The 22,976-nt window shown below is 53.5% G+C and overlaps 4 protein-coding genes across 4 annotated transcripts; 3 read left to right on the forward strand and 1 right to left on the reverse strand.

Annotated features, from left to right (window-relative positions):
* Positions 1–1,045: 1,045 nt before the first annotated feature.
* On the forward strand, positions 1,046–2,259 carry PG998_008843 (autophagy-like protein 18; the record flags this gene model as incomplete). The annotated part of the gene is made up of 2 exons (XM_066875659.1): positions 1,046–1,426; positions 1,450–2,259. The coding sequence occupies 2 exons, from the start codon at positions 1,046–1,048 to the stop codon at positions 2,257–2,259; spliced, it is 1,191 nt and encodes a 396-aa protein (XP_066727815.1).
* Positions 2,260–3,702: 1,443 nt separating this feature from the next.
* On the reverse strand, positions 3,703–6,152 carry PG998_008844 (uncharacterized protein; the record flags this gene model as incomplete). The annotated part of the gene is made up of 2 exons (XM_066875660.1): positions 3,703–4,218; positions 4,278–6,152. 2 exons carry the CDS (start codon positions 6,150–6,152, stop codon positions 3,703–3,705), a joined length of 2,391 nt encoding a protein of 796 aa, XP_066727816.1.
* Positions 6,153–11,678: 5,526 nt separating this feature from the next.
* On the forward strand, positions 11,679–13,021 carry PG998_008845 (uncharacterized protein; the record flags this gene model as incomplete). The annotated part of the gene is made up of 4 exons (XM_066875661.1): positions 11,679–12,345; positions 12,371–12,399; positions 12,461–12,732; positions 12,811–13,021. 4 exons carry the CDS (start codon positions 11,679–11,681, stop codon positions 13,019–13,021), a joined length of 1,179 nt encoding a protein of 392 aa, XP_066727817.1.
* Positions 13,022–21,901: 8,880 nt separating this feature from the next.
* PG998_008846 (uncharacterized protein) lies at positions 21,902–22,708 on the forward strand (the record flags this gene model as incomplete). Its single annotated transcript, XM_066875662.1, has 3 exons — positions 21,902–22,024; positions 22,398–22,454; positions 22,583–22,708. The coding sequence occupies 3 exons, from the start codon at positions 21,902–21,904 to the stop codon at positions 22,706–22,708; spliced, it is 306 nt and encodes a 101-aa protein (XP_066727818.1).
* Between the last annotated feature and the right edge of the window lie 268 nt (positions 22,709–22,976).

A 22,976-nucleotide genomic window follows, 5' to 3' on the forward strand; every position in this document is an offset into this window, starting at 1 on the left:
ACACAGAGTGGCGGGGTAGTCCCGACAAAATACATTGGCAGCAGTAGCCCACTAGACGGTACAAATTCGCTGAAGCAATCAATAATCTATTATAGAACCTATGGTCCAAGCTCTCACGTATCAAGCGAGGATATTTGCTATAGTATCTCCAGCATTCCCCTACTAGTCCTTAGTGGATGGCTGATGATTGGAGCGGACGGTTGAAGCGTGTGCGAGTTGAGGCTTTGCGAGGCGTCTGACCTGGGAATTGAAACAAAGACTGGACCCTAATCGTGAAACCCCCTCTTGCAGGTCAGGCAACCCCCGGCACAGGCAACACCCCCTGTAACCCTCTGACGCAACTGCGCACGAGCTGGACGTTAGCTGGGCTTCGGGGGCCAGTCACAGAGTCACAGTGGGCTTTTAGGTAGAAAAATGACAACTTTGGGGGGGAAGCTTTCTGCTTCTGATCGGAGAGCTCGCCTAGCTTCCCCACCTTTTGCCCACTGGCTGCCCGCCGTACAGAAGTAGCCCTTCTATACTTCTCTCTCTCTCCAAAGCAACATCAAATCGAATCGTCGAAAGCCGATCCCGTTCAATCCAATCCCAATCCCGTCCGTCCAGCCAACCAACCACCAACCTCCTCCGCCTTTGAATCCTTGACCCGCCCGTTGTGTTGCCAAATAAATAGAACAAGCATCTTGTCGTGATCGCCCAACCCTTTCTCCGACTCGTTCGTCGTATGCTTTTTAGAGCGGAGCAAATGAGTTCCCAAGTTCCTGGTTGCTGAGCTAGCTAGCTGGGCTGGGAAGGGACGACAGATTCCACGACGGATTGATGCGAATAATAATCCACGCTCCAGCTGTTATTCTTCTGCCTGACGCTGCAACAAACGACCTGTTCTAGGCACCAACATCTCATCTTCCTCTTGACACGGTTCCTAATCCACATAGCTCTTTACCTCACGTGCGGCCCAGAACTCGGTATCCAACAGATCCCTGGGCTTGTTTGTGCGTCGCTTACCGTCTATTCAACTTCTTTCCTGGTGTCACCATAGTCTCTCAACATGCCGGACACAGCCCTCAACTTCGTCACCTTTAACCAGGACGACAGCTGTCTCGCTGTCGGTACCTCCAAGGGTTTTCGGATCTTCCATACCGATCCCTTCAACAAGATCTTTAGTAGCGACGATGGCGACATCACCATCATCGAGATGCTCTTCTCTACTTCCTTGGTCGCCATCATACTTTCTCCGCGCCACCTGATAATACAAAACACCAAGAGAGCTTCCATAATCTGCGAACTGACCTTCCCGTCGGCCGTCCTGGCCGTCCGCCTCAACCGGAAACGCCTGTCGGTCGTGCTCGAGGACGAGATCTACCTCTACGACATCTCCAATATGTCGCTGCTGACCAACATCGCGACCTCCCCCAATCCTAATAAGATCGTCGCCCTCTCCCCTCCTCGGAGAACTGCTACCTGGCCTACCCCCTGCCGAAGCCTCGCGAAGACACGCCCGACAAACGCCCCTCGCATGCGCCTCCCGCTTCGCTGTACGCGCCCGTTACCACCGGCGATGTTCTCATCTACGATACCCTTACCCTGAAGGCCGTCAACGTCATCGAGGCCCATCGATCCCCTCTGTCGTTCATCGAGATGAACAGCGACGGCACCCTGTTGGCCACGGCTAGCGAAACTGGCACTATCATTCGGGTGTTCTCTGTGCCTAAGGGCCATAAGCTGTTCCAGTTCCGCCGCGGCACCTACCCCAGCACTATTTACAGCATGTCCTTCAACATGGCCAGCTCGCTGCTCTGCGTATCCTCCACCACCGACACGGTCCACATCTTCCGGTTGCAGCAGCCCCAGCAGAACCAGAATAGCATCGCGGCTTCGGACGCCGCCGCCGCCACCACCTCCCCGCGCGCCGAACGTTGGACCAGGGGCCGTAGCTACGACAGCGGCAACGACTCCCCCAGTAGCACGACCGGTTCTCCCCCCAGCGACGCCGCCGAATCGAGACAGCCTGCGCCGGCAGCGACGAACAACAACCATAGGAGACAGAGTGGGTCGTTCAGCAGCATACTCCGGCGCTCCTCGCAGATTATGGGCCGCAGCGTCGCCGGCGTGGTGGGAAACTACCTCCCGCAGACGGTGACGGAAATGTGGGAGCCGATGCGCGACTTCGCCTACATCAAGCTTCCCAAGTCGTCCATCGCCGCCTCGAAGCAACAGCAGGGGGAGGGGAGGGGCAGGAGGCGCCCCGGGCCAGCAACTTAGGAGCGTTGTGGCCATGAGCAGCACAAGTCCCCAGGTCATGGTGGTGACGAATGACGGCGGGTTCTATGTCTATAATATCGACATGGAACAGGGCGGGGAAGGCTACCTCGTCAAACAGTACTCGTACGTTGACCCCTCTTCGTGAGCGCCGAATCATGGCCCGAGGAATGTGGGACTAACATGCATTTTCTAGAGTATTGGGCGGCGATGACAAGCTTGATTCATCGAGCTACGGGCCTTGAGAGCAAAGATATGACCGAACTTCGTCTTACATATAATATTGGGCTTCTTTGCGTCGTAGTGGCCAATAAAGATGGCTGCGAGAGCAGCAATCAAGCAAGGAGAGGATGGACCAACAACAACACAAGCGACTAAGAGAGCTAATCAGACAAGCGATGTCGATACCCTGGGGGAACATACATTCGGACGTTCAAGCATCTCCGGCCCCTTTCTTCTTCTTCTTATCCTATCATTATCGTCTCTTTTCATGTTTAATCTTGGCTTTCTGCATCAGCGTCTGGCGCCGAAGGTAATCTTGGTTTTGGGTTGATTTCCCTGTAGTAGCTGTAGTAGCGTGGTTTGTTTGTTAATGAAACATTATCTCATTAATGCTCTACTCTTATTATCATGGCAATAATTGTTCTGCTCTATTTTTCTATGCTTTGCTGAAATTCATGACGGAGATAAAGTGATTCACCAAGAGAAAACTCCGTCTGCTTCATTCTCTTTGGGTTGATACCGGGCTCTCCTTTTCGTGTACCGCAGCTATACCTAGCGGTAATTAAGAGAGAAAGAGAGGACTGGCTGAGAGCCCAGGAGTAAATATACATAATTGGACAACGTCCAAACCTGTCCATTCCAAAGTTGTCCCAAGGCTGAAGGACTCTATGTCTGGGTCAGGGGGGACGGGCAAAAAGAAAAACCGAGAAAAACACAGAAAGTGACCGCAGAGGGAGTTGAACCCTCTTGCCTGTAAGTATAATATAATAAGAATACTACCGCTAGGCTATACCGACCCGGCCATGGGTAAAAGACGTCGTTACGGTATATGAACCCCAGCACGTGGCAGCATTGTTTGCTAATGTCGCTCTGGAACCCTGGGTGTGGGCGAACTCAAATTTATGGGCATATATCCTCCCGATTAAGATAGCGAGACAGAAATGCTGAGGCGTTGCTAGACCATGGGGGTTGTCGTTGGCAGTAGGTGCCAAGTGAGCAGCCATCACGGACGCAGATAGAAAGACGCGGGGAAGCGCAGCGCAGCAGTGGTGGTGATCAAAAATAGAGGAGGCACACTCCAAAGCGTCTTCTCGTATTATCTAACTGCCGTTTACGCAAACTTGGGCAGGCTGTCTGCCCACCCTATCCTGGTCTATCCGATGTATGTCTCGCGAAATGTATTTCTCTCTCCTTCCACCCACGAACCCGCCGCTCCCTGCCCGTCTACGCCATGCCGTCAATCTCCATCATCTCGGCCTCCTCGTCCTCGTCGATGTCGTAGTCGTCCCGGAACGCCTGCTCCGCCATCTTACGGCGGACGACGTCGGCGGTGACGGCCTGCTTCTGGAGGTCGCGGATGCGCTCCTCGTCCTGCTGCTGCTGGTGGGCGCGGAGGTCGTCGAGGCTCCAGACGCTGACGCCGTCCTGGTCTTTGGCGCGGAAGGGCTGCGCCATCTCGCGCAGGAAGCGCTTCGCCGTGATGACGGCCATGTCGGTGCTCAGGTTGCCGTCCACCTCCTGCATCGCCCCGTTGATCCACAGCGGCAGCTGCGCCCGCTTCTTCTGGAACCGCCGGTCCGCCAGCACCATGATCCCGTAGTCGTCCTTGCCGCGCAGCACGCGGCCCAGACATTGCGCCGCGTGCCGCATCGCGTCGAATGACAGGAACTCGTTTTCGCGGATGTGGTACGTCTCGCGCATGAACTGGAGGCGCGCTTTGAGGATACGTGACTCGGTGTACTTGTAGGACAGTTAGCAATATGAATCGTACGACGAGGAAAAAGCAGATCTGCACCAACCTGGAATGGGACACCTATGCACAGCACGGTTCTGCCGTATTGGTGATCGAAATCGATACCCTCCGATACTTTGCCACGAGCGACACAAAGCAGGACAGCGCCCCGGCCGTTGCAGCAAGCCGTTCGGTAGGTCTCCAGCGCTAATGACGTCTCTTGCGCGTCAGGAGTCTCGACCAGAATGAGCTTGTACTTCCACACCTGGTCCAAAATGCCCATACCCTGCCACATACTAATGATGGACTCCATGTACAAGTAGGACGGGAAGAAAACGACCATGCCGTCTGGGGTGGCCTTGGCGAACTCGGTCAGGAGGTTGCCGTAGTTGCGAACGACGCTGGGCTCGTTGCGGACCTGGAAGCTAGTAGACACGGGAGCTTGATCGCTACCACGGGTCACAATCATGGGCAAGAAGGACCTTCTCGCCAACGTCATGGCATATGACTGCATCACCCTGGCGTCGAAGCCGAGCATCTTGGGGTACATCTCCAGCGGGGAAATTGTTCCCGAAGTGATGATAACAGAGCTGAACCGATCAAACACGGGCTTGATGGCGATAGCTGCGTCGAGGCAGGTAAAGTGCAACACTGGGTTGGGGACTTCGGCCGTGTCGGATTCGAAAGGCTCCAAGATCAGCAGGAATCCTTTCTCGTACGTCGCGACCAGAGTCGCGAAGGTGGCCACCTCCTGCAAGGGCTGATAATCCTCAATGTTGGTAAGCTCCAGTGTCCGCACGAGCGACGTCAACCGTTCTGCACAGAAGCGCAGCGGCTTCTTCTCTATGAAGGTGTGTTCTTTCAGGTGAGCGAGGAAGGCCGGCGGCGTCTCGGAGATGACCTGTCGCACCTTCATTCGCGTCTTGAGGTACTCAATGAATCGTTTCAGGAAAGCCACGAAGTGCTCGGCGCGGCGGATGTTACCTGGGACTGCTTCTTTCAGAAGATCAGCTGGGAGCACAGGGTTCGCCATGAAAGTTTCCTCTTGTCGGGCTTCGTCCTGGTCCCTTAACCCTTCCACCAATTTCTGGTACTCGTTCTCCAACTGCTCTCGGTCGGTTTCTTTCATATCGCCAATTTTCCGTTCCAGATTTTGTGCACCCCTTGTGGCCTTCCTCAAGGAGTCGTCTGTTATGTCTGTGCTGAGAGATTCTATACAGACGTTGTCGATGTTGTGGGCTTCGTCAAAGACGATGATGCAATCCTTGGAAAACTCCTTGGAGACCCTGTCGGCGATTTTGGGGTCCAGTAGGTAGTGGTAAGAGTAGATGATGACATTGCAATATTGCATCATACGCCTGGCAGTGAAGTACGGGCATTGCTTGTGCTCTTCTCCGTACCTCAGAAGGTCGTCGAGGGTCCAGACACCGTTGGGTATCAAGTTGTGCGGCTCGAGAAGGTCCAGGTTGTCGTGGTAGATGCAGAGGTCCACATTCTCGCCCTTTTCCTTCTTTTCCTTGACGAAACCGGCCGTCAAGCTTCGGCACTTGGCGTCCACCACGGCGCCGCTCTTCTCGCGCTTGACGGTCGGGTGCAAACACAGGTTCTTTCGACTTGTCAGGCCAAGGCCGCGGAACTCCTCGACATAGCCCAGCTCCTCGGCGCGGTACTTCATCAGAGCTTGTAACTCTGCCAGGGCCTTCTCGATCTCGGACATGGTACGCGAACAGTAGATGAGCTTCCTGTGTTCTGGCATATGCTGCTGGTAGGCAACAATGAGAGAGAGAAGCGAGACGGTCTTTCCCGTGCCCGAAGGCATCTCCAAGACGCAGTGGGCACCCTCGTCCAGGGTTTTCTTAAGATCACACATGTAGGCATATTGCTCCGGGTACACCCGTGGGTACGGGAACAGCACCGGCAAGTCGTCGATGAAGAACTTCATGTTGGCGAGGGTTGATCAGGCTGTCCTAGATGAAACCAAATACACGGAAGTGATGTCGGCGACCGCAAGCAGGCCCAGCCTTAATAGGTGAATGTAATGTAGCTAGCTTCGATCAAGAGCTACAAGACCTGGCTCGGTGGTTTGATTTTGACGCGCCAAGAATCGATCGAATATTCAGACGTGGTCAACATGTGCCATTCTCCTGCAAGAACAAGAAGTCGACGCCAGTGAAGTGCGGGCTTGGAATGTAGCCCTGGGAGGGTTTTCCGAACCACTCTGTTGCCACCGCCAACCCGAGTAACCTAATGTTTCAATATGTCCGCATCAGATCTGCCAGCTCAAACGTCAGGACCTCATAATACTAGGGTCTTTCTTTCGGCCTTTCTGGAGTTCCGTGGGCAGGGCAGTCCGTCAGTGATTTCGCGATGGCTGCCTAACTTTGTCGAATGCTTGAGTTGAATGAGAGGGATGGAATTGCGCTGATGGCTCCGAGCTGCTTTCGCTCTTCCAATCGATAGGCGTCGCTGGATAAGGTGGAAGTGCTGTCTTGAGGTCAGAGCTCGCGCCACATGTGGCGTGATTGAGAAATTGTGGCTAAAAGCACAACCGCGAAACACGACTCACTCACTCACACCAGACCAAAAGCCTCCGTTCAAGTTGGCAATTGGTTTCCAAGTTTGGGTCTTTTGTCCCAATCGACACGAAGAGAATATGAAGCAAATGGCCATAAGCAGGCGACAGCCCCTCAAACCAGCCAACTCGGGTAGCCCACCAGGATAGGGCCTTTGTGCTATCCAACGGCAACAGAACAAGTGCTCTAGGCCACAGAGGCCCCTCCTGGAGAACTCCCAAGTCACCCATCATTCCTTTGGTACAGAAACCACCGCGTATGAGGTTCAGATAAACGTGAAGGATCTTACGAGAGATCTCCACCAGATGCGGGCCGAAGACCAGTGGCTTCTTGGTCCCGGCTAGGGCTCTTTCTCAGCTGAGAAGGCTCCTGCCGAAGCTGATCGATACGATACGATAGGGCGCTCCGATCAGTCTTTCCAGTGGCCCTTGCATCGCTTACCAACAGCAAGGGATACAAAGAAGCCATGGGATCTGCTCGTGTAACACCATCAAGAATTTACTTACTACAACAGAAACAGTGAAGTACCATTGCCGGCATTCCACATTACCTTCACTGAAAGCTAAGATCGGAGGATCATCGACCTGCGTTGTACGGGTTAAGGTTGGCGGCGTGCATGTAAGTCATCATGCAGCCTTCACGCCGGTCCATTTTGAGAGGCGACATCCCCGGCGAACGGGTCATTGGACGCGGTGGACAGAGGCATGGATGATGCAGAAAGGCTCGGTCTCGGGTTCGATTCGGTCTCGGTTTCGGCTCGGACTCGGACGTTGGATGTTGGACGGAAGCCAGCGGGTCGACGGAGCTTACCATGGCATGTCGCTTTAGAAGATGTGCGGTCTTCCCCGGGCCCTTCCAATACGTACCGAGCCATTTACTTCTCGAATATTCCTGTCGCGCCGCTGCAGATGTTGAGGTTGGAGGCGATGCACCGCCCCCATGCTCTGGCTAAAAATAGGAATTTGGGGAAACTGTGCCGCACACAGAACCGATTGCGATTTGGTTCCTGGTCAGATTTAAGGTCATTGCTAGGATGCAACGACATGGCTAAATTGGTCGCTTTCTTCAACAGCTCCAATGATCGGATTCGCAGGGTGTAACTGGGCGCTGGGTGGCGTCTACTGAAGGAGCGCGGATAGTGAAACAGAGATACCCAGAGTTGGTTCATTACCCAACTCCGTCCTCATTACATGATCCTGGAGTCAGTTGACGGTGTTCGTGGCATCGCCACTCGCATGCTCACCACGGCCCTCTTTAGGGCTTAGCTACAATGGACAAGCTTCCTTCCGTTTACCGGCGGTCCACAACTCTGCACAGCTATACATGACGGATGACCAGGTACCGTTCGTGCCTGTCTCTTTGGCGATGTTTCTATAAGCGGGAGCACCACGTGGGCATGGCTGACATCTCAACAACCTAGCCGCGACTCTGGCGCTAGCAAGCGACTAGACTACAGTGCTTACTGCCTATGACAGCGGACTTAGCCTTCTATTATAGGCATGGCCATGTCGATATGCTTTGGTCGTGGTCTGGTTCAGTGGTGGAGGATGATGCTATCTTGGTGCTGTTGGCTAGGCCTCAAAGGGATTGGTACTGTCGCATGGTGTTCGTATTTTTGTGTGTCTTTCAAGGAAATGAGATAGAGTGGCCCCTAGGAAACCGCTCGGCGGCGCAGAACAGTGGTGTGCATAGTTCCTTCTGTACCAGAACATAAATGGCACAACTAATGCGAGAGAAGCAGACTACTGAGACCGGAGACAGCATGTATCTTGATATCAAATATCTTGACATGACAGCACTTCGCGATCGTCGCACTCGCCAATGGCTCCAGTAAATGTATTTTACAAGGTTTCAATGAAGATCTATACCGGGGCAATAGTAATAACCACAGTCAATAGGGCCTGACTTGACATCAGTCCTTTTTTGGTTGGATATATTGATGCAGGGTATATTTTAACACCTATTAGCGCACCCCCGCCCGGGGAGGGACTTTTCTGGCACCACTGCTGAGCGCTGGCACTGAGCAGAAACTGAGCACGCTGAACGTATTTAACCCATTAACTACATTAGCTGACGGGGCTGGTGGCCGGGGCCCAGTGAACCCTTGAAGCCTGCTGCCTGCCGGCGAAGGAAAATAGCGACAAAGACGGGGCCGTTTTGACAACGGTGCGTTCGCGGGAACCAAACCTGCCAACTAGTGATGCAAAGTCTTTTTGCCGAAATGCCACCCCGTTTAACCAAAAAGGCCCAAGAGAGCATGCAGTTCGCCAATTGAAGACGAATGAAGATGCTGACTGCAGTCCAACTCAATCTCACCACGGCCGTTCTGCCAACCTAAAGCCACGTTTTCTCGAATCTGGGGATCGTGCTTACCTACCAGAAAGTCTCTCTCTCTGTAGATAGGTATGGACATAGGAGTCACAACTGCACAACTCTGAAGAGGATGGTCGTAGTGCATGCATGCATAAGAGTAGCAATCGTAAGGGTTGTGTCTGTGTCACTCCCACCCCTGGCCCTGCCCTGGCACCTGGAACCCACTGAAGGCCGCGGATCAGCAGCCGCCGCTAGGTTATTGGACGACAATCGCTCCAACCCTTGCAGCGTTACACAGAAAAGTTGCAAAGGTCAAGTCTCATTCGTCTCATTTTTTTTCTTTCTTGTCGGAAAGTCCACTGCATGTGCAACTCCAATTCCCAGTCCTCTGGTTCTAACAATTACACTGCATGCTCCCATGTCGCCCAACCACTTACCCACAGCTGCTATTACTTCGTCTTCCCAAGCTACATAGATTACTGGCCAGGTCGCTTGATATCTTCAACATCGTCGTCGTCATCGTCCTCGGAACGTAGCTACCCTTACCTGTTACCCCTCCGCGGTGCATGCACGGCCTGAGTGCCGCCAGACGGCAGAGAGAAGTGGCATGATGGGTGCACTGCCGAGGCATTCGTCTACTCTTACCTATGTAGTTACTGGCTACCGTCTACAACGAGATAAGCTTAGCCTGTGTCGGGTGTGGGTGCCATCTCATGTCTCTCAGCCTTAAGGAGCACAGCAGCACGGCTCAGCACAGCTCACCTAGAGGATTTCCGTCTTGGTGAACGGACGGCGGATAGGCCAGGAACAGCTCGAGATGAAGGTTCCGGAGGTTTCATGCACGTGAACGGCTGTATCGGGCCAAATCGTGACCACAGGACCAAGGACGAAAGAAACTGGTGATGGGCTTAACACCGGAACGGAACATTATCCACTGCTACTATCAAAACATACCCACAACAAAGTACAGCTTAGTCTCTCCGAGCACCACCTGCTTCAGCACCTGCCACCATCGCGCCTGCGTCAATCTCTTTCTCGTCTCTCTGTCGCTTCATTTTGCATCGCCTAGCTCGCTTGCTTCTCGCTTGGTTCTCGTCAGGGCCTAGGAACTGTGTATCTCATCTTCTTCACACTCCACCTCATTGGGGGGTCGCTCCGCTCCGTCCCATCGGCCCTAGTGACAATCTGTCAGTGCTTCTTGTCTATATTCAGAAACAGAGTTGAGGGTAGTGGGCGGCGCTACTCTCTATGTTTCTCTGCTAGTCTCAATCTCGGTCATTTTAACGAATGAAACTAGCATCCCTGGTCTCGCCAGCGAGAAGAGATATTAGGTTAGCTCCCCAGTTGTCGCGCTTATACCCGCCATCACAAAGTACATCCCTCGTTGGCTTCCTTCGCCGTATGACCTGAATCCCATGCGGCCAGGATTACTTAATCTACTATGGCCTGCATTGCATGCGTAGTGCTATCTACGTAGCTACTTACACACGCCCAGCACCAGCAGGCCCTGTGCATCGTGTGCCTGCTGTTTTGCCTCTCTTGGCCGGGGAGTATTTGGCTCGCAGCTGATTCGCAGTTCTACCGAGCTGCTACCAGGATCTGCCTCAAGTATGTACTTCTAGCTGGCACCCTGCTTGCCTACCAGCCAAATGCATACACCGGTACTGTGGGTGTGGGTATCCAGGATGGATGCTGTCCAGGCCCACCCAGCCTATTACACATGATTGCCGAATTGCCTTTCTGGGCTCTCTATATGCAAGGTATTCTACAGTATGTATGTATCCCCCGGCCCTGCTGCTCCCCCCTCTACCCCCCAATCTCTCCAGCAGCAAGCAGTGTACTTACAGACCATATTGCTCAACCACAGCATGGGATGGCATGCCATGGCATGAGAAAGGACGCAGCGGTCGTCGTACCCGCTGCGGGACTCGACCACCCCCCCAGGCCGGTGCAACTAGATGAGACTACTCGAAATGATCAACAGGCAGAAGCCTGCCTTATGAGATGGTATGGGGTAACACCACTTAGCATCACAAGCTCTGATTTCCCCGATTCTGCCTTGGGCCATAGGCGCCGCGGGTCGTTGCGGTGCGATGCGATACCCAGTCCGCACCTCCCCATCTTTAACATGCCTATAATCTGTTCTCGGCGCGTCTTCTGGACATGGTTGAGGGGCATAGAGTGAGGCAGTGTGGATTGCCTATTTGATCACTTCGCTTTTACTGCCCTGGGAGGCTGCCGGGTCGACGCCCCGGGGGTGAGGTCAGACAAAACAGGGTCCTTTTCTTACATATACTTATTCCTACCAATGCCCGCGTCTACATGCAACTAGTCTGGCACACGGTTAGCAAGACTATATGAAAGACTTCACACACTTCTTTCTGTCCAAACTCCGAAAAGTCGTGCAGCGCTTATACAATCAGTCGCCTGGGTACATAGTTGCTCGCTTTCTCTCCTTCACTCTCTCCACCATCAGCTCTGTCGTTGCGTTGGACCACCATCTGAATCCTCCGGACTTTGAACAACTCGGATATAATCCCACCGCTCCTCTCCTAGCTACAACCCCCCGGACCACAGGCCAAATGGAGCATCACTCACCACCTTCACTGACGAGATCTCCCGTATCCTCGCCATATACGGACTACCCTTCCCCTGATCTGGGAGACAACGTTTACAAGCTCGAATTCATATATGACCAGATTTGCAGCATGAATCCGGAGCCTTCTCTTCCCTCTTTAGACTCCATGACCTCTTCAGCTGCTGAGTGGAACGAGCCCAACATGCTGCATAACTCCTCTTCTGCGGGCGTTCCTCCGACCATTCCCTCTATGGACTACGACACGTTTGCCGGGTACGACACCACCCTTCAGCAGCCAGCTTACATACACGAAGCTTTTTCACCCCATTCATCCCACGCTCAACTACAACAACACCATCACCACCACGATTACCACCACAACTCCAGGGCTTTGTCACACACTCCGGAGCCCGTGGCTGCGAGCAATTATCCCTACCCGCATAGTGTTTCTCCGGCGCCGCGTATGAAAATGGAGAGCCACCATTCCGGCTACCGCAGCCCCCCGGAGGCATCGCAATACCCTTCTCCCCATTCCCAGCATGCACTGCCCGTGACCATGAGCGGCTACAGCTCCGCCGCCAGCAGCAGCTCCAACTACATGACGGAGCCCCCTCGCACCCGTGGTCGTCGAGGCCCGAGTTCCCGCCGCTGGACGCTGCAGACCCGTACCGGTCGGCTAGCTCGAGCTACCTGGAGCCGCCGCCCGAGATGAGGCCGACGTCTCTGTCTTCGAGAGCAGCAGCCGCCGCCGCCTCGTCGTCTCACCGGGCGCCGCGCACGAAACAGCGCCGCCTCACGACCCGGGACGAGGCCAATTTCCAGTGCGACGTCAAGGGGTGCGGCAAGCTGTTCAGCCGCAGCTACAACTTCAAGGCCCACCTCGAGACGCACGACGAGAAGCGGGAGTACCCCTTCCCCTGCCAGGTCGAGGGCTGCACCAAGAAGTTCGTGCGGAAGACGGACCTCTCGCGCCACCACCAAAGCGTGCACATGAAGGAGCGCAACCACAAGTGCGACTTCTGCAGCCGCACCTTTGCTCGAAAAGACACTCTCCGAAGGTAAGTCTTTTCCGCGCACTCAAATCGCCCGCCACTACATTACACATGGAAAGAATGCTAACGGATAACCATCAACAGACACATGGAAGACGGATGCTCCAAGAGATTTGACATCAGCACGCTCAACGTACGCAACGATGGCTACGATCTTCACAGTGCCCGCGCCTCGTCCTCGAGGCTCGGCCAAATCCCGTCCGCGCAGCTGCCGCCGCTCACGGCTTCGCAGACGCGCAGTCCTAACCTGAGCGTGCTGGAACCTGCGTCGACCTTACTCCGGCGACATATGTAACACACGGATCGCGCGCGAGAGAGAGCATGGAATTCTGGAGTTAATTGGGGGTTCTTATGGTTACGACTATTTGTTTTTTTCGGGTTTCCCTGAATTAGGGAGGGAAACCTCGAACATTACGCGCTAGATACCTTCATGATTATTTGGGTATTGGACATCATCTTCCGGGCGGAAGACAACTGGGAAACGAACTGCATCGAGGTGGCTTCCTCTGGACTGCATATTTGCGTGGGCTTTGGTATCGATCAATCATACCCCCCGGCAATGTACAACAATTACATACATACAAGAAGAACAAGAACAAAAGCACAAGCATACATATTACATTACATGGAGATAATGAGAAGAAAAGGGGATGTTTGAGAAGGGGACCATTGGCCTTATCGAGTTGAGACTCGTCCATGTACCTTTACTAGGCAATCAGCAGCCAGAAACTACAAAGTCCCTCACAACGGCCCAAAACGACTGACTACATGACTGTGATGCAGCGCAGAACCCACTTCGCGCCTGGGTTCTTTGCCACCGGCTACGGCTGGGTTCGACTCCCGATCGCCCTTAACTAAGCAGGAGAACGGGGACAGGCCTGAGAATACAACACACCTGAGCCGCCGAGACCGTTTTGACCACACTGCTGACAACCACAGTACAGTACACACTCACTGTAAAGTCCGAGCTCTTGTTCTCTCCGAGCAACGAGCAGGCTAGCTAGCCCTGCTCGTGTGCCCTGTGCAGGTTTGCGGCACAGCAAGGGAAGAAGAAGCTCCAGCGCCCAGGCACCACCCGGCAAGGAGCCCAAGAGAGAGAACCTGCTGCTGCTGTTGAAGAGGCGCTGCCCTCCAGGCAGGCCACCCCTGGCGGGCCACCCCCAGACTCCTAGGGAGAAGAAGAAGAAGAAAAAAAGAATCAGGACAAGGCCAAGAAAACGGTGTCCATTGTTTCGGTAAATTATCTACCATTGGAAGGACACCCACCCGCCCCCTGGGTCTATTCCCGGTCCAGAGAAGGACCATCTCGCAGAGAAGCCCACCACCCACAATCTCGGGAATAACTCAACGAGATCAACAACCCAGTACTACCTGCCATCTAAGCCCTCAGCCGCCATTGTCCTGAGAGCGCAAGCAGAAACACACGTCGAAAAGGCGGGTGACGAAGACACTTGGAGGCCCCCGCTAGTCAGGGGTGGTGCATCGACCTGCATTGCATGCCGCAGAAGCGAGGAAGATGTGCATTCTCCTACATACTCCAGGCAGAGAGAGGTTCGCCTCAATTACGTGATGTTATAGATCCGTAGGGAGATTGCTATACACACTAGACACAGGATCTCGCTCTCCCCCTAGAACTCCGTCGGTTCATTTCAAACCCCGGCTTGACGGGAACCCCTGATCGACTAGACACAGAAGAGCCCAGCTCAGCTTACGCCCACCGACCGCTGTGCGCCCTGCCGAATGACATCCCGGGCATTGTTACAACCGCAAAGACAGATCCTCCTCCAAACCCCCAACCTTAATTGCTGGCTAAGGAAGTGCTAGTTGCAAAGGACTCCCGCTCCCGAACCGAACGAGGTCCATTAAAATCGGCGGGGGCCCTGGACTTGTTGGATTAAAGATGACAGGCGCAGGTACGCAGGTTCCCGCTTGCTATTCACATTTTCCATGCCGTGCAGACAGAGGTAGTTGGGAGACTGAGCCTTTGCTATGATGACCTGTCTGCCTGCTTGATTGACCATCACTTGGAAGTTCTCCTCCAATTGCGAGCAAAGACAGATGGCGGTCTGAAGGTATGTAGAGAGAGTTCTGACATTGCTTTTCCTTCTGACAGAGACAATTCAAAAACACCCCCGCATTCTGGCCATGTGCACGACCCGACAGGAGGGAGGCGAGCAAGAGCGCGTTTACGTGGGATTCGTGTTCCTTCGTTCCCCCTTCTTTTTTTTTCGCACGCTCTTGGGGGCGGCATTGACCTCGAAAGGGGAGAAGGTAGGTAGCGCAGGGGCTCAAGGCGACGCCTCATTCCTCTGTTTCACCTGGAACACATGATTACCAAATGCAGTAAGAGGAAACCTGGACCTGGGACCCTTGTAAGCATGTAAGCCGGCTTGAGCCTTGCCTACCCCGTCCGCCTCCCATGATCCATTTCCCGATTCATCTGGCTCATCTCGGATTTGGCATTGGACGATAAGAGACGCAGCAGCCTGGCGTAGTTGGTTGAAAAGAGATAACATGACATAATAAAACAGCATGTCATTCCACATTAGCTAAACATGTCTCCAGGCAGCCGGCAAGAGCCGAGTAGAATCACGCCACAATTCCTGTGCAGGTGGTTGAGAAAATCGTCTGCTAAGACCCCCTGTGTGGCCATTGCCCGCATCCACAGCGGGTCAAATGCGAGGACGGGAACTCGACACTTTTGGCTCTCGAGCACCACTTTGACTCTTTGTTTCTCTGGTCTCCGCGGGTATATGCCAACACCTGATTGTCTGATTGGCGCCGCTGCGAGGCGCATTGCTGATTGGCTGGATACCCGAGGTGCACGGTACGGCACAGTCGATTTTTACCGTGTACGACGAACTACAGGACGGGGAGGAGCAGCAGGAATCGTAGTTTCTCTCTCAGCCAGACTAGGTATGCTATGCCTAGGCCTAGCTGCTATGCCCTACAATCGATCTGGGGACGGGATGACATGGACGCTCGCTGGATCCCCCGACTGGATCCCTTCCGGAGGAACTAAAGCCCCAACGCCTTTTTTGTCCTCCTCCGGCTTAGTGGGCGTTTCCACTGTGACTCTTTCCCGGAGAGATATACTACTAGTCCCCGGCGTTACACACAAAACACGTAGCATCATATCATACCCTGAGGGCGGCAGTCGGCTATCTTGTCCTTGGTCTTGTGTAACCTCGTCGTCCCACGTCGTGCCGCGGTCACGGTCTAGTACCACTTGCCCTTTCTGGCTGTTCTGTCGTCTTGCTTGCAGCAGAGTGGCACGCCATCCAAAGGGGGCGGTGGGGGTTCATCGTTCATCCTAATGACCGGGCCTTTCTCATTGGCCTGCTCGCCAAAGACCTCCCCCCCCTGCTCACCGGCCCCCATTCATGTACATAAGGAAGACACACATGCAAAAGATTAGCTTATGTAAGATTCACCAATTCCATTGACCAAGTGAGCTGTCTACCTATCTGTTGATCGACTAAACCAAACCCACCAAAAGCCCATTCAGAGCCCAGAAGCCAGAAAATGGAAATTGAAACTGGCAATCTCCACCCACCGCTGCTGTCAATTCCAAAAGAAAAGGCCCAATGCAACGCCATGTAGGATTTTGGATCTGCCATCCATGGATTTGCTGGGTGGGATCCATCGTCTCTTGTCTCGCTCGCTCGCTCGCCGGCCGGCCGGATTAGGATGCAGAACCCCTGGTATCTAACCACAACTAAGTACCTTGGTATTTTGCTTCAATTGGACGAGAGGGGAAGGGGAAAGGAAGCAGGAAAGGCCAAAGCTAAGCTAATTTTGACCTCTGGTGTCCAATGGGTGCTAATCACGGCCATCTTTCGCAAAACTCGATATACAAGCCATCCCCCGCCATTTTTGACAACAACACAGTCATGTATCATTCTTCATGTCCACCACACCTGGGAGAAATACGCATACAAGGAAGACATTGAATTGTAGCATATATGCATGCATGCATGTACTTTCCTGATGAGGGTGCCAGTCCACACACACACACACACACACACACACAATGCCTTTGACGCATGTACAGAAAGAAGGAAGATCAACAAGGTTCTGACAAAGAAGAATTCAGCCCCTGGGTTTGTGATACCATTGGACAAAGTCCCGAACGTTCGTCACAGGGCCAGCCAGGGCACACACAGCAGGGGGTTAGGATGAGTATCACCCCCTCGCCCGATGCCCCAGCCGCCAGCCAGCGAAAGGAGTCGGATTGAATGTGTGAGATTATTCCCAAAGAAAGTGCTGACAGATGCGCCGCCCGCCCGCCCGCCCAACAGGCGTGAGCCATCTCGCCGGCCACCTGCCCGCGCGCGCGCCAGTTTTACGCCTCGTCTCTGCTTGTGCATGCTCGGAATTGGGGAGGGGACACTTTCTTGTCTTCTGACTGGTTCCCGATCCTCTGGGGAAAAAGAACGATGCTTTCCGGGAATAACTCTGCTTTGTTGTTTGTGCCGCCGCCACACGTGAACTGTCTTGTCGCTGCCCCATCAGGAACGAACTAGTCGGCCAAAGGATGCCGGAACTCGTAAATCAGCAAGTAAAAGAGTGCTGCAGCTTCTCTCTCTTCCTCCCCCTCCTCTTCGCATGAATTTCAGGTCAATGGTATATGCAGAGATCGATGGTGAAATGAAACAGTGAAATGGTCTTTTGCTGGGTCATCTACTTCAATTTCGCAATGCGCTCCGTCTCCCCTCCCCTCCCCTCCCCTTCCCCCCTTTCGATCTCTGGGCGTTATCTCCGCCGTATTTGGCGGACGAAGGTTGAGCTGCCACCAAAAAGGAGCGGTCAACTATGTACCAGCTCGTCCTCCCTCCTTGGACTGTATCGCCCCGATCCAGCTAGCCTGCCCAGAACAGACGCTCCTCCCTCCACCTGTTTCTCTCTCTGTTTTGTCTCGTTCCTCTCCACGCACACACACGATTGGCTCTGTTACGTGCGTGGGTATAAGGCTGGTTCGAAATACTCCATACTCTAATGCAGTCAGCCCGATTCTGCAATCGTGCCCCGCGCAGCTGAGGCGCGCCCTTATGTAAACCCGACCTCTTCTTAAGCAGATTCGCAAAATACTACCGAACGACGACTCCTCTCCAGAAGAACTATGGAGCCCCCTACATACATACATGTCCGCATGACGATGTTGCCCGTTGATGGTGAGTTGTCCTTCGTTACACAAGGTGGTAGGTTGCTGCCAACCCCTCGCCGTCAGCATCGAACGAGGTCTCTTCTCATAGGCTGCAGACTGGCTACACAAGAGAAGCTGACCATTAATACGAGAGTCTAGTGATCTTCATGGTTACACACATACGCGCGAGAGAGGAGTATCATGATCATGGAAATGCGCTCACCCAATGGTTTTCTAACTCGTATGTTCAGCTGCTTAGTAGTAGGAGAGCCAGCCAGTAAGTATGTCACATCATTGCTCTTCTCCAGCTGCCAGCGTGATGTATGTAGTGGTGGGCAACTACTATATTGCAATGTGTCTTGGCCCAGATCACTTCGCACGCCCCCACCCGTCACTCTATCACACACTCGCATCTTCTCAATAGACGACTGCCGACCATAAGTTTCAATTAGGATCGGAACGGCGTGCTTGTCCCCGAGAGACAGTTAGACGGATATGAAGTGATGGCCAAGTCGTAGAAGTTATGGGCCTCCGCTGGGACGCCCGTGGCTAAGTAGGTCCGGCCAAGAATGTGTGACAACATATGGCCTTGAGAATATAGCTGCTGCTATATATAGAAGCTATGAGAGAGGGAGTTACTGTGGCTGTATAGTAACAGCCCGAGAAACACTATGCCAGCCGCGGCGATTATGGCTATGCCCTCACGCCTCCTCGACTTCCCGACACTAGTTGATACATAACCATCGATTCATGTCGAGGCTGTGAGAAGGCCATTGGCAGATAATAGATACAAGGTGTTTTTCCAAGGTAGATGATATATCGCAGCGCCAAATTCGTCATAATTTACGTGATATTCACCAGCCAGTCGCGACAGAGCCCCCTTTTTCTTCTTCGTCTTCTTCTTCCTCCGGTCAGGAGAGCCGACCCGCGCTTGGGTGTTATGAGAAGGATTCTTAAGCGCTTCCCTCAGTCGCGCCTTCGCTTCCTTCACGCGTCTACGGGCGTTTTATTTGACCTTACGAGCCGGCTACTTAAGAGACATTATATTCGCCAGGGTGTGGGGCCCCCTGACCAGGTATCACTTTGGAGAAAGCTCGCACTTATTTTATTTTATTCTGGTGCTTCTATTCAAGGGGAGGGTGACAAGGGGGGAGCAGGACGGGACCAATGGCCAGGTGCTGCAAGTTGTTATGTGCCGCAAACGTACCCTTGACAGAACGCTTCCTGCAAGGTACTTATCCCACACCTTATTCACTTCCTGTGCCTCAATATCCAGGCAGCAAGCAAGCAGCAGCAGGCGGAGGAGACCACAGCTTGTTCCTTTCGGGACCGCGCACTCGGAACCGATCCATCAACCTTACTACCCCCTATGTACATGGAACGCGATGCGACGACGATGACCTGGGTGACGGGAGGGCGGACTAATAAGCCGATCTCAGCCAACGACAATAGACAAGAGCTAAAACCGGTTTAATAATCCTGCCGCATGGGTGAAGACGACGGACGACGCCAAGATATTCGATTTACTGGCCGGCATGAACGGAGCGCATGTGACTGTGCCCGGAGCCTTTGGTGCCAGGAGCTTGTTCGTTAGCAAGTATGTTGTCCGCACAAGTTATTTGTCCGAAAGTACCTTCCTCCTTCCACTTTCCATGAACGGTTACGTCAAGCCCAGAAGGAAACTCCCCTTGATGAATAAGTAGGATTCACTCGCAGCATCAAGGCACAAACTCCAGACCACAGGCCAAGCCCTAACAATGATCTCCAGTTGCCAGTTGTCGCTTTCGCTTAGAACGGACCAGGCCAGTTCAGCCAGGACGGGGAGAGGGTTGGCCCGGAAGTACCCAAGGGCAGGTATGCTCGTACGGGCTTCGAGTCCTGAGCAAGGAGAGTATGAGCCACTGAATGCCCCACGCAGATAGTCTCCGAGGGCCATCCAACTGGCCACCTTCGACGTCACTTCTAATTCGGGTGTCGGGTGTGTTACCCCCTGACCGACGGAAGTGACTGACAAATTTGCTTGATGGGTACCCCCTGGTTGGAGATATGACAGAGCAAGGCCCATGCTTGTTGTGCCTTCCATGGAACACACCCTCCCCCTGCGCGTGAGGACCACGCCGCGCTCTCGCTCTTATGGGTAGCCGCCACCGGGGTTTTAGTTCACCTCGGCATCAACACCATCATCATTGCCCCGATGTCGAGCTAGCCATGCATGGCTGGTCTATGAACGGCGTGTCACCTGCTGTGTCGGGGGTGGTCTTGCGGTTCGCGGTTGATGGTGCGAAACCCGCTCTCCTGAATCTTGGCTAGGGCAAGGTTTCCTAAGCTAATCCCCATATCCCCTTTGGAGCAGCTACTATTGGAGTAGGAGGAAGCCGTACAGTATATCCACACTCGCCCATAGGCGCCGTCTCTTCTAGCGATGAAGTGGCACCATGCCGACTTGGCGTAGTTATTTTCCCTATTAGGTTGAACCGCCTCTGGGAACTATTCCATGCAGACATACCTTGATCCGCACTTGCTTCCCGTTGCTCAATCAAGCGCGGATCCCATTGGGACGGAGGAAGCCTAGGGATGCCTGGTGTTACATTATGACATCTTGAAGAAATAGTGTCCTCCTAAGCCCTAACTTCCAATCTTAATACCCCTACCTTTGACCTATTTTTTGAAAGTCCCGATAAAGGAGTCCTCGATATTCATGTGCTGCACGCCCCGTATGGATCTAGAAAACCACGGCTAGAACCGCTAAGGCTGATAGAAGCGGCGTTGCAGAAACGTCACAACCTTCAGTTCCCCCATCCAACGTTCCGGAAGGATTCTCACTGCGCCTTGGATGCGCAGTCATGCGAGCCCACCCACCTTGGGTCGCAGTCGTGCGTTACAATGACGCTAGAGCAGACATATGAGGAGATACCGCGGGAGCGCAGCTTCGTTCCGGGGACTTGTCCCGGGGACCTGTTCGTACCCCCTGCACGAACAAGTGACAAATCGTCGAGGTCTTGTGGGGGACCTCTACAGTACCAATCTTCCCGGGGATATATGTATGGGTGGATATGCATCTAAGGTCCCAATACAGCGAGAGGCCCGTCGGTACTCGATTACCCTGTCAAGTACCACCATGTCGTTATCTTTCCAGATCGCAAACACCTTTCTCGAAGGCAGAGAGCCAGTGGTCGCGACAACCCCTTTTTGATAAAGATGAGACACCAACAAACCAAGCCTGGTACGCCCACCCATCCACCCACACGTGGTAGGGGGCTTTCCGGCTGGCTAGATGTTCGCTCCTACGGCGCATACAGATCAATAAATAATAAGATTACTTATGGCATCTGGGAAAGAAAGGTCCCTAACTGCACGCCGCCCGTGCCACTACGGAAGGATCTCTTTCCCAGTTGCAATTTCACCACAAGACCACGGCGGCTGGCACACCTTGCAGCTACCGTTGTATCAGCCAACAGTTTTGCTGGAGAAAGCACAGGGCGTCATATATGTAAGTACCGATGGGCGATTTCGGGATTTGGACCAGGGGAGAAGAGCTCGTCTCAATATGGCAGTAGCTTTATTGGCCGTGTGCATGCCTGGATGTGCCTGCGCTTGTGGACCGGTGTCGAGCCCCCTGGGTTGTGCATAGCGTTGTTGTGCGAGTACACATGGAACGCGACTATCTTCTAAGCCAGCACTTCAATTGAACGAAAAGAAGGTCGGGTAAGACCAGAGGTGATATCGTGGAACAGCCTCAAGCGAAATATTGTGTGTTCTATTCCCTAGGTTAGGAGAGAGGAAGCAATCGCTATTTAGACGGAGTCCGATTGCGTCACCAGTCCGTCACTCAACAAAAGCGGGAGGATAATCGCCCAGTTGACACTTCAGGAACTCTAATAATCTTGACGTTCAATATGTTAGAAAAACACCTGACGACGAGAATCCATACAGCCAAGACGATCGTGTTATAATACCAAGAGCAGTCGTATCATAGCCTGCACTAAAGAATACTTGTGTGTAGTAATCGCACTTTAGACCGAATCTGCAATGTCGGAAAAGGGCCCGCAGGTCAACGCCTCCCTCGAGAACATCCGGAGAGACCTCGAAGTTCTCCGGAACGCTGGCGCGCTCCGGCCGGAACAGTACGCATCCATCACGGCGCAGCTCCCGGTTCGTTTTAGCCTGAGCCCCCCTCCTTCACGAGATAGTAGCTCCCTATTGATCTTGTCCCTCTCTCTCTCTCTCTCTCTCTCTCTCTCTCTCTCTCTCTCTCTCTCTCTCTCTCTCTCTCTCTCTCTCTCTCTCTCTCTCTCTCTCTCTCTCTCTTCCTTCTTCGTCTCCGGATCTTTATGCTGAGGGGGGGACACTGCGCAGCTGCCGTTCTTACTTACTGATCCTGGATGGGAGGGGGAGAGAGGTAAAAAAGAGGAAATAACGAAAGAGAGCTGACAATCAACAAGGCGCCCGGAGGCTACCCAAGCAACTACGTCGATGCCCGGTACGGCGGCGGCGCACCCCCAACGTCAGCCCGGAACTACCGCAGGCCATCGCCCAGCAGGCGCAGGATCCCAACCACCCGGCCAACCCGAAGCACAGCAAAGTTCGTTTGCCCACCCGTCTTGTTTCTTACCCTATCTATCCTGCCTGCTCCGTGCATTGCGAGGAGATGGAGAGGTGCGGGAATAGACTTGCTTCAACCAACAAACTAATCACGTTCCTCCTTCCCAGCATGCCGAGTGGGCCAAAGGGCTCGCAGAGAAGTTCGGCAACGCCATGGTCTTTGGCGGAGGAGCCACCTTGGGGTCGGATTGTACGTCATTGCTATTCTCGTTCACCGTCTCGAAACCCCTTTGAATCAGAAGTAAATGAGCCTCCCCGTGTGTAACTAACATCGTATCCTGCCAGTGGTGAACGGCGCTTTCAATGCCCTGAAGAAATAGAAGCGTATACATACACGTGCAGTAAGTGGCTTGGATAGGCCACCCAGGTGATGATAGATGGGAAACAAGGGGTATTAGGAAAATCCAAAGGGGCAATTAGCACAAGCCCCAGGAAGGGGGTGAATTGAAAATAATAAAGGAAGAGTCCAAAACATCTGGGTATTCGCTATGCGTCTGTCTAA

This window comes from Apiospora kogelbergensis, assembly GCF_038363985.1.
Source record: "Apiospora kogelbergensis strain CBS 113332 chromosome Unknown utg000006l_segment0_segment0, whole genome shotgun sequence".
Classification (NCBI taxonomy): Eukaryota; Fungi; Ascomycota; class Sordariomycetes; order Amphisphaeriales; family Apiosporaceae; genus Apiospora; species Apiospora kogelbergensis.